This window comes from Phyllobates terribilis, unplaced genomic scaffold (assembly GCF_046119375.1).
Source record: "Phyllobates terribilis strain yellow unplaced genomic scaffold, ASM4611937v1 Scaffold_8__6_contigs__length_399053987, whole genome shotgun sequence".
NCBI lineage: Eukaryota > Metazoa > Chordata > Amphibia > Anura > Dendrobatidae > Phyllobates > Phyllobates terribilis.
Genome location: NW_027362768.1, coordinates 393,477,424 through 393,488,404, shown reverse-complemented (window position 1 = coordinate 393,488,404; position 10,981 = coordinate 393,477,424). Strand labels below are relative to the sequence as shown.

The window sequence follows — 10,981 nt, the reverse complement described above, 5'->3', positions numbered from 1 at the left end:
TCCCTGGGGAAATCCTTCCTCCTCCCACGGTGGTCGGTCTTTACCACCGATGCCAGCCTGACTGGCTGGGGGGGGGGGGTTGGAACGATCTCTGGGTTCAGGGGGTCTGGTCGTCAGAGGAGTCGTCTCTGCCGATCAACATCTTGGAGTTGAGAGCGATATTTCTCTGCCTCCGACATTGGACGGTCCCTTTGAGCGGTCTGCCGGTCCGCATTCAGACGGACAATGCGACAGTTGTCGCGTATATCAACCATCAGGGGGGGACGAGGAGTTCCAGACTCATGATGGAGGTCTCTCGGATCCTGGTTTGGGCCGAATCCAGGGTTCCAGTCATATCCGCGATTCACATCCCAGGAGTGCTGAATATCACGGCGGACTTCCTCAGTCGCGAGCAAGGTGGATCCCGGGGAATGGGGTCTTCATCCGTAAGTTTTTGCACTGCTGTGCTGCCGTTGGGGGGACCCCCCAAGTGGACTTGATGGCATCCAGGCTGAACGCCAGGATTCTGACATTCATGTCCAGATACAGGGACCCGGAAGCTGTGGCGGTAGATGCTCTAGTGGCCCCGTGGGACCAGTTCGAGCTGATCTACGTGCTTCCGCCGGTATCCTTCCACTGGTGATCCGGCGGATCAAACTAGAGCGTATTCCGACGATTTTGGTGGCGCCGGATTGGCCGCGGAGGGCGTGGTATTCAACGCTGGTGTCTCTTCTGGCGGCGCCTCAGTTTCCACTGCCTCTTCGCCCGGACCTGCTAACCCAAGGGCCCATTCGCCATTCGGACCTGAAGTCGCTTCGTTTGACGGCGTGGTTCTTGAGACCGAGATCTTGACCCATCGTGGGTTTTCAGCCAAAGTCATCGCCATCTTGCGGGCGGCCAGAGGTCCGGCTACGACCAGGATTTATCACAGAACTTGGAAGGCCTTCTATTCATGGTGTTCTGGATCGTCAAGGAACCCAAGGGTTTTTCCCATTCCCAACTTCTTGGCTTTTCTGCAATGTGGTTTGGCCAAGGGTCTGGCGGTTGGTACCTTGCATGGTCAGGTATCTGCACTATCTGTGCTTTTTCGGAAAGCTATTGCCTCGCGCAGGGATGTGCGTTCGTTTTTTCACGGGATTGCACGTCAGTTCCCGCCCCGGAGGGCATTTGTGGCTCCTTGGCGGCTCAATCTAGTCTTGGAGGCTCTTCAGCACGGGCCGTTTGAGCCTATGGATTCAGCTACGCTTTACTTGCTTTCTTGGAAGGTGGCCTTCCTGGTGGTGGTCACCTCTTTGAGAAGGGTTTCTGAGTTGGCGGCACTGTCTTGCTTGCCCCCTTTTCTGGAGTTCCACTCGGATCGCGTGGTGCTTCGTACCCGTTGCGATTTTCTGCCCAAAGTGGTGTCGCGTTTCCACGTCAATCAGGACATCATGTTGCCCTCCCTCTGTCTGAAACCAAGGAATCCAAAGGAACGGGCCTTGCACTCGTTGGATTTAGTGCGGGCTTTGAAGTTCTATCTTAGTCACGCAAGGGTTTCGGAAGTCGGACTCTGTTTTTGTGATTCCTGCTGGTCGTCGGCGTGGTCAGCGGGCTTCCAAGGACACTATAGCTCGGTGGATACGTTCGGCTATCCTGGAGGCGTACCGGCTCAAGGGCGAGCCTTGTCCGGTTAAGGTTCGAGCTCATTCCACGAGAGCTGTTGGTTCGTCGTGGGCATTTCGTCAGGGGGCCTCGGCAGCGCAGCTCTGCCGGGCGGCTACATGGCGTTCCGTACACACTTTTACTAAATTTTATAAAGTGGATGTGAGTGCTTCCGCCGATGCGGCCTTGGGATGCAGGGTCCTGCAGGCGGCGGTGGTTTAGGTTATCTCTATCTCGTTTTGGCGCTTGTTGCGCGCTTGACTAAGTTGTTGGGGTGTTGGCGATTCTGCCAGTTTCCCACCCTTGAGTTCTGGACTGCTTTGGGACGTCCCACTAGTAATGGATCTGTGTCTCCCTTCCTTCCCTTCTGCTGCTGAAAGACGGATTTTGGTAAGACCTTACCTGTAAAATCCTTTTCAGCGAAGGAAGGAAGGGAGACACAGCTCCCTCCCAGGGCAGAAGTGTATTATTGTTTTCCAGATGCGGCGCGACTCCTCTCTGATGACGGTCATCGGGACTGGGGTCGGCGCACTAGGGCTCTGTTCCAGCATTGCCAGCTCATCGCAGTGGTCGGTCCAGTGAGTAGTGCCTGGGACTGTGTGTTCTTTCTGTTATATGCATAATCTGTTCTCTCGCATTTCTGAATTTTCGGAAGGGGTTGTGTTGTTCCGCTGGTGTTGTCTGCTCTTCCTTAGCTTGTGTACGGACTGAGGAACATGGGAGTAGGAGGAGCCTAAGCTGGAGGGGCCGGTCGTCACTTTTCCTAATCTGAGGTGAACTATCCTGTGGGGCTCTGCCTACCCACTAGTAATGGATCTGTGTCTCCCTTCCTTCCTTCGCTGAAAAGGATTTTACAGGTAAGGTCTTACCAAAATCCGTCTAAAAAAGTGTTACTTAGCCGGGGAGGATCAGAGGCCGTTCTGATATCACTTCCACCTACAAGTAGGTGGAGACGGCGTTAACCTCTATGCTGAAGTCTATCGGCAGGTCAAAGGTCACAAATACATTCCTACCCAGTGCCCAGGCGTCATTTCTTGGTGTTGTATTCAGTATTCGCACACTCAGGCTTAGACTTTGTATATATCCAGGGCCTGCGATTTAGCTGCTTGTGTCACATGCGTTGTCATAGAAAATATTAAGAATTTCTCTCTCCACCCTCCCCTGAAGTATTTGTCACGAGATCAAGAGAAGAGAAGCGGCTAATATGCAAATGCTAATACAAAAGGAGCTACTAACCTTATTAACAGAAGAGACCTGTGATAGACACCAGAGCATATGGGATTGAAAGAGAGAGGAAACAGCTTCTTTAAACTTCAAAGGAATGCCATCACACTCCACACAATAACAGGGTCACCCTCATTTGCAAAGTCCCTTTGCTCCCCAGAAATCTGCAGTCTCGCTGACACCGAAATTAAATATGGAATATTAGAGTTTCTATAACTTCGATTGTGATGGGACACATCTTTTAGGGGCAGGGTCAGCTAAGGAACAATAGACATTTTTCTGAATCTGTGAGCCCTTCCGGTGAGCTGTGGCGCAAAAGTTCCAAAATAACGGACAGCATCCATGTCATGTCTGGTCTCTACAGAAAGGTAAATTCATAAAAAATATGGTATCACTTGCTAGCTTCTGTAATCAACCAGCGAGGAGTTATCGCATAAGTTAGAGCTTTTAATAAAAATATGAAGGGTGGAGCCCCACCCACATGAGGTCATCACAGGGGAGTGTGTGGGCAGGTCCCCCCTTCGGCATAAAAGATGCAGCTGAAGATGGGTCCGTACTCATGCTGGGAGGTATATATTCCAAAGTACAGGTCCCGTTGAATAATGGCCAAATCAACTGGAGCGCCTCCTCTCCAGCTAAACGGAATAGTCTCTGCGATCTGTATAGTAAGTTCTTTAATCCCATTTATTGTGTAACTGTATACTCTGTACTGTATTGTCTCCTTTGTAACATCCCTGTATATTTTTTCATAAACACTGCCTCCCTTTTGGATTAAATATAAAATTTAATAGTTCTGTTTCTTTTGCTCTGTAATCGTTCCTTCCTCGAAGCCATATACGCTACCAGAAAGCAGGTGTCCGATCAGGCCTGTATTATGTTTTAAAACTGATTGGTGGTGGCAGCGAATAATCTTAATTGGGCTATCGTGAAGCTGGCAGTGACCGTACGGGGGAGTACACACATATTCCATGCGTTGGAATCCGGAGGTGTGTACGCCATACGCTCACTGTTTGCTTGCCGATAGCTACATAGTGAGTGATCGGGATCGTGTGCGCGCAAATCCCTGACAAATTGGTGGCAGCTGTGGGATATTGTATGATCCCACAGCTGTCGTGACATGCATGATTTAGTCAATAGGATCTCATTCCCTCGTCCATTGCCTGTACTGACAATATATGACACAATGTCCATCTGGAAGATGTGCACTCACGTTCTGTCCTCACAAAGGATGCAGATGCCTGACGCAAATACACGATCCACACGTACAGCCCATAGTGTACGCTGTATACACTGTCCAGCAAAAGGGTAACAATGTTCTGATCTTCTGACTTTATCCACATCTCACCATCCACTACTGCTGAGTGTGAGACTCCCATCATTTTAAAGACAATCATCTTGGCTATCTCATACATAAGTTTGACTTGCGACTATTTAGCATACGATTGTTACTGTTTTGCTCCTGGTGGTGGAATAATCTTTTTCTTCCTGTATACTACAAATTGCACCCTCTACTCACATTTCCTAATAGATTATTATTATTATAGCGCCATTTATTCTATGGCGCTTTACATGTGGTAGGGGTATACATAGCAAAAACATTTACATAGTCACGGACTCGTTTTGTTAAGACTAGTACAGGAGGAGCGAGGACCCTGCCCGCGAGTTCTCACAGTCTACAAGAGATGGGTGAGGGTAGAGCTGGTCGTGTAGTGGTATGGTGGAGCGAGGACCCTGCCCGCGAGGGCTCACAGTCTACAAGGGATGGATGAGGATACAGTAGGTGAGGGTAGAGGAGGTCATGCAGTAATGTGGTGGAGCGGTGGTTACTGCAGGTTGTAGGCTTGTCGGAAGAGGTAGGTCTTCAGGTTTCTTTTGAAGGTTTCCATGGTAGGCAAGAGTCTGATGTGTTGGGGTAGAGAGTGCCAGAGTAGGGGGGGGGGGGGGGGGAGCACGGGAGAAATCTTGTATGCGATTGTGGGAAGAGGAGATAAGAGGGGGAGTAGAGAAGAGATCTTGTGAGGATCGGAGGCTGCGTGCAGGTATGTACCGGGAGACTAGGTCAGAGATATATGGAGGAGACAGGTTTTGGATGGCTTTGTATGCCGTGGTTAGGGTTTTGAACTGGAGTCTCTGGGCAATGGGGAGCCAGTGAAGGGATTGACAGAGGGGGGAGGCTGGGGAATAGCAGGGGGACAGGTGGATTAGTCGGGCAGCAGAGTTTAGGATAGATTGGAGGGTCGCAAGAGTGTTGGAAGAGAGGCCACAGAGCAGGAGGTTGCAGTAGTCAAGGTGGGAGATGATGAGGGCGTGCACTAGTGTTTTTGTAGAGTCTTTGCTGAGGAATGTGCGGATCCGGGAGATATTTTTGAGTTGGAGTCGGCAGGAAGTGTAAAGTGCTTGGATATGTGGTTTGAAGGAAAGATCAGAGTCCAGGGTTACCCCGAGGCAGCGAGCTTGAGGGACTGGGGAGAGTGGGCAGCCATTGACGTTGATGGATAGGTCAGATGGGAGATATGAATAAGAGGGTGGAAAGATGATGAACTCTGTTTTATCCAGGTTGAGTTTTAGAAATCTGGCAGAGAAGAAGGATGAAATAGCGGACAGACATTGTGGGATTCTGGTCAGTAAGGAGGAGATATCGGGTCCAGAGAGGTAGATCTGTGTGTCATCAGCATAGAGGTGATAATGAAAGCTGTGAGACTCTATGAGCTGTCCCAGGCCGAAGGTGTAGATGGATCAGTGTGTTATTAGGCTGGTTCCCAAGTGAAAGGTCACTGGTGTGAATCGAGGAACCGCCATGAAGTAAATTTCCCAAGAAAAGAGGAAACCGCATCATCCAGCTCATCGATGGCGGTCTCTCAGCCAAGAAAATTGCCAAATTGCATCATGTGAGGCCATGACAGCTGGAAGAATATGAAATGAAGTCCGTCCATCCATTCAAGAGCGAAGAGGTGGACGTCAAGGCAAAACATAGGAATCAACAAGTTGGCTCATCACAAGGTCTATCAGTTCTGGCGACAAACACGGCAGTGGAGGAGGCTCGTATGCTTTGTAATAGTGAGATCACACACGTCCATGACGCACGTTACACAAGTCTGGAATGGTAGCCCGAAAAAAGGTGAAGAAGCCTCGACCCCAATATCGTCATAAGAAGCGTCGGCTCGAGTTTCCAAAAAAGTATGCAAACTGAACAGATAAAGATTGGAAACGGGTGATTAGGAGCGATGAGACGAAAGTCAATAGACGACTCTGATGGGTCTAGAAGACACAAGGGAAAAAGGAGCTAACGGATCGAGAAACTGAAGGAACTGTCAAGTTTGGTGGAGGAAGCCTGAAGATATGGGGTTGTTTCACAGTGAAAAGGTGGAAAGGTGTCCTGTTCCAGCAGGACAATGACCGAAAGCATACGTCCAGATTGTCATTGAACCATTTCTTCACCAATAAAGTAGAGGCGCTGGATTGGCCCCCACAGTCCCTAGACCTCAACCCAATCCAACACTTGTGGGAAAAGTTGGAGAGATATACATGCCCAAGTGACCAGTATGCTCCAACTGTGGGAACGTGTAGAAGAGACCTGGGATCAGATTTTGGTCGAGACATGTTTGAATCTGATCGAGAGCAAGAAGGATTCAGGCCGTGGTGAAAGCCAAAAGGTGGATTTCCAAAATACCAACAAAATATTAAAAAGTATAATTTAGATTTTTAGGTGCAAAACATTCACAATGCAGAGACCTGACGAGAATCTGCAGGACTAATCGTATGATAAATAGTCACAAGTCACATTTATGTATGTGATCACCAAGATGATGGTCTATATAATGGTGGGAGTCTCACGCTCAGCAGGAGTGGATGGTGAGATGTGGGGCCTGAAGGTCTATGGCACACACCATACTGCATGGATGACGATAGGAGTCAGTTTATAAACTCTTTATTGTGGAGTTGGTAACAAATAAGAGCCGACTGCAGGCCACAGACGGCACCGCCGACTCCTCTACATGAAGTGACTGCAGCACCGCTGTACGCCGTCTATACCGGGAGAGGCTCAGTCAGAATCTCCATCTTCCTGCTCCCGGTCAGTCCCTTCTTCCTACAATATAAATCACAGGAGTCAACATTCCCATCAGACCAACCACATCCCCAGAAGGCAGAATATGGAACCAGAATGCTACGACTGGCTCCACATTTCCTCCTAGGTACCGTATGTAAAGAGGTACCCCACCTCATCTTCCTCGGGTTCTTCCGCCGGGAGCTGCGACTCTGGATCCCCTTCTGTATCGCTCTCCTGAGACTTTTGTGATAAAATCTCCTCCCCCTGAAATAGAAAATGTCAGCAGACTGAGGGCCCCTCTAACATGCCGGCCCAGGTGGACTTCTCCATGAAACAGAAGTAACATAAGCTCTGCTTTCTGGGGTCTGTATACCCCCCCACCCACCCCCGACGATTCTGATCTAACAATCCCTGAGCTCTTATCACTGTTGACAGGGGGTCTGTAGAGCCCAAGCCCATATCTGGAGTCTGTATACGGATACATGAGCTCTTATCAGTATCAACGGGGTATACAGACCCCAGATAAGAGCTTGGGATCTACAGATCATTATCGACGGGGTATACAGACCCCAGATCTATAGCTCATATCCGGGATCTCTATACCCCCCCCGACGATACTGATCTAACAATCCCTTAGATCTCATTAGTATCGACAGGGAATATACAGACCCCAGATAAGAGCTTGGGATCTACAGATCAGTATCGACGGGGTATACAGACCCCAGATAAGAGCTTGGGATCTACAGATCAGTATCGACGGGGTATACAGACCCCAGATCTATAGCTCATATCTGGGATCTCTATACCCCCCCCCCCCCCCCCCCGACGATACTGATCTAACAATCCCTTAGCTCTTATTAGTATCGGCAGGGAATATACGGACCCCCAGATAAGAGCTCGGGATCCACAGATCAGTACGGCTAAAATCAGGAGGGACTCGCTGCAAAAAGAGCACGAGATCCAGTCTAAGCAGAAAGGACGACATCTGACAGGAGTTTGTATGTTCCCCTGGTGTTTGCGGGGGTTTCCTCCGGGTTCTCCACACTCCAAAGACTGATAGGGAATGTAGATTGTGAGCCCCAATGAGGACAGAGATGATGTCTGTACAGCGCTGTGGGATATGATGGCGCTATAAGGAAAGCATAATAAAAAAAAATTGCAACTGCTAAGGAAACTGTAGACTGTGAGAAAAGGACATGCAGAAGCAAATAACGACCAGACACCTGCGAGACGGCCATAACACTATGCAGTGTACGTGACACATACAGTGCACCGATTAATACAGTCCTAGGACGGACCATCCACTAGCTGGTTTACAGATTCTAGTATCCAAATACCAGAAAAGAGAAACTTGTGCAGTGGGATCACTCCTAAAGCAGATACAAGGTCATATAAGATGGAAACGTAGATGCCACAAGCACAGACATCTTCTCTAGACTGCCTCTGTTGTACAGTATATCGACATTTTGGAAATAGTTCAAAACTACAATCTCTGACCCATGTGCACATAATTATTTGCCTTTTTTAAAGGTGCTCATTCCAAACATTACAAGGACGGTGCAGCAATTCCAAAGCAACAAATGTTTTGATTTTATTTAAGCTTTGTGAAATCTCGTATCTTGCTAATGAAAGCAGAGTAACAGCAGCAGTCCATGTGTCACAGTAAAAAATGGACACAATTTAGCCATTAAACCAGTAAAAGACATGTTGTAAGTTCCCAGTCTAGAAGGAGGACTTATCACCTTGGAATTGTACAAAAATCCTTTAGCTGTCATACGATTTACAGATAAGCGTGCGATCCTGGATGGAAAACAAGTGATTGTTCAGACGATATAAATGGTAACACCAAAGCGGATCAACACAGTAAAGGAACGGGAGAAACTATGGAGAAACAGTGATGATGAGTCGGGGCTGTCGTGTCCATGGATGCAGTTTTCTAGAGTAATTTTCTCCTTTGTAGTGGCTTTATTATGTGCATCTATTCTCTATGTTTTGCGCTTTGTGACCTCTCAATTTTGTCTTTTTTTTTGTTTCCTCCCCCAACTTTGTGTTTAATCGAATGTCACATTTTTTTTGGTGCATCTCATTCCAGTGCCTCCCGGGAGTAAGGTTCCAAAAAATCAAAAATAAAAGGGGGGGAGGGGGGATAGCTGTGCTGTCGTAGAGGGTCTTAGAAACCGAATTATCGGTAAGCGTAATTCTATTTTCTCTAGTCCACCCCCAGCGACAGCACCCCAGGAGAAATGCCAAAGAATAACGTTACGGCGGGACAATAGCCTGGAGGATCTTCCTGCCAAAGGCTAAATATTTTGTAGACATTACATCTAATCTATTGTGTTTAGTGAAGGTATGGACTGACGACCAGATAGCAAATCTGCTTGATGGATGCACTAGGATTTTTGTCCCAGGAGACGGACATGGCTCTGGTAGAATGAGCTCTCTGTGATTCAGGAGGAGATAGGGTCATAAAAATCAAGACCTATGATTGCTCTCTTGATCCACTTTGCCAGTGGACTTTTAGACGTTTTTCTCCCTTTATTTGGTCTGCAATATTGGACAAAAAGGTTCTGATCTATCTGAAACAAAGTTGGAGGAAAGAATAGGATGGTTCTCTGAACATCTAAAGAATAGAACTCTATTTCTATTATGTTTGTTGGTTTCTGACAAAAAGAAGTGATTATTTCTTGAGACATATGGAAGTCAGTTGTTACTTTTGGCAGAAAGGATGGATCTAGGCGGAGTACTACCCCGTCATCCAGGATCTTCAGATAGAGTTCCCTAATGGATAGGGCCTGGATCTCACCCACTCTTGCAGTAGTAATGGCTACCAGGAGAGTCGCCTTCCAGGATAACTTGTCCATCTGGATTTTGGCCATAGGCTCTAGATTCAGGTCCCAGGATGGAATTACGCGGGATTTTCTTGGACGTATTCTAGAGGCTGCTGTCATAAACCTCTTTATAAATCGGTTGTTTGCCAAATTCTGGTCAAAGAAAGAACTCATGTCTGACACCTGGAGTTTCAGGGTACTAGGTCTTTACCCTTTTGATAGGCCGTAAAAAGTCCAATATCAGGATGAAATGGATCAATGGGAGTAGATCCATACCACGCAGTGGTCTTAGAGTAGATGGCATTTGTGACCTGTTTTCTGCTTTATGCAGAGTATTGATGACACTATCTGAAAGACCTCTAGCTCTCAGGATTGAGGCTTCAGAAGCTAGGCTGCCAAGCATAAGCTCTGCGGGGTCGGATGATATATCTGATCTTGCTGTAGCAGGTCGTGGTTTGGAGGAAGGTTAAGAGGCTCTTCTGATTTCAGAATGTTCAATACCTCAAACCAGCTCCTCTTTGGCCATAGAGGAGCGATCAGAATGGTCGGGACTCTTTCCGTTCTGATCTTCTGCAATGTCCTTAGTAGCAAGTGAATCGGAAGGAATGCATAGAGGAACCTGAACTTCCATGGGTGAGAAAATGCATCTACCTTTGATGGATTCTTGATCGGATCGATTGAAAAGATAAGATCCACTTTTGCCTTCTGTCGACTCGCAAATAGGTCTGTGTCTGGTTGACCCCATTTCTTGGTTATTAACTGGAACATTTTTGTATCAAGGGTTCTTTCTCCCAGATCAATATCCATTCTGCTTAGGAAGTCTGCTTGGATATTGTCGGATCCTTTTAGGTGAAGGGCCAAGAAGGACAGGAGATGATGTTCTGCCCAACAGAAAATTACTTGCTGAGACTTCTCGCAGGTTCCCGTGTTTTGTGCTTTCTTGATAACGTAGTTGAGCTACTGTGGTCATATTGTCTGAATAAATTGTGACATGGGTTCCCTGTAGTACTGATCTTGCTGCATTAGGGCTTCTTCTAAAACTAATAGTTCCCTGAAATTTGAGGGCTGGCCATCCATGTCTTTTGGACAGACCCCTTGGAAGACTGCCTGAGATGTAACCGCTCCCCAACCTCTTTTGCTGGCATCTGTTGAAACCAGGATATTCCCTTTGCCAGATTTTCTTGGATGAGCCACCATTTTTACAGGTATTTTTTCTGCTGAGTAAACCTAGAACTTTGTCCCAGCGAGAAAGAATGATTTT

The 10,981-nt window shown here is 47.6% G+C and overlaps 1 protein-coding gene across 1 annotated transcript in view; it reads right to left on the bottom strand.

Moving 5' to 3' along the window:
- Positions 1 to 6,756: 6,756 nt before the first annotated feature.
- LOC141157781 (Fanconi anemia group D2 protein-like) overlaps positions 6,757 to 10,981 on the bottom strand; it is a 203,396-nt gene continuing 199,171 nt past the window's right edge. Inside the window, 2 exon segments of the mRNA XM_073645311.1 lie at positions 6,757 to 6,931; positions 7,064 to 7,156. Of these exon segments, the coding sequence (XP_073501412.1) occupies positions 6,887 to 6,931; positions 7,064 to 7,156 (138 nt within the window). The 3' untranslated portion in view covers positions 6,757 to 6,886.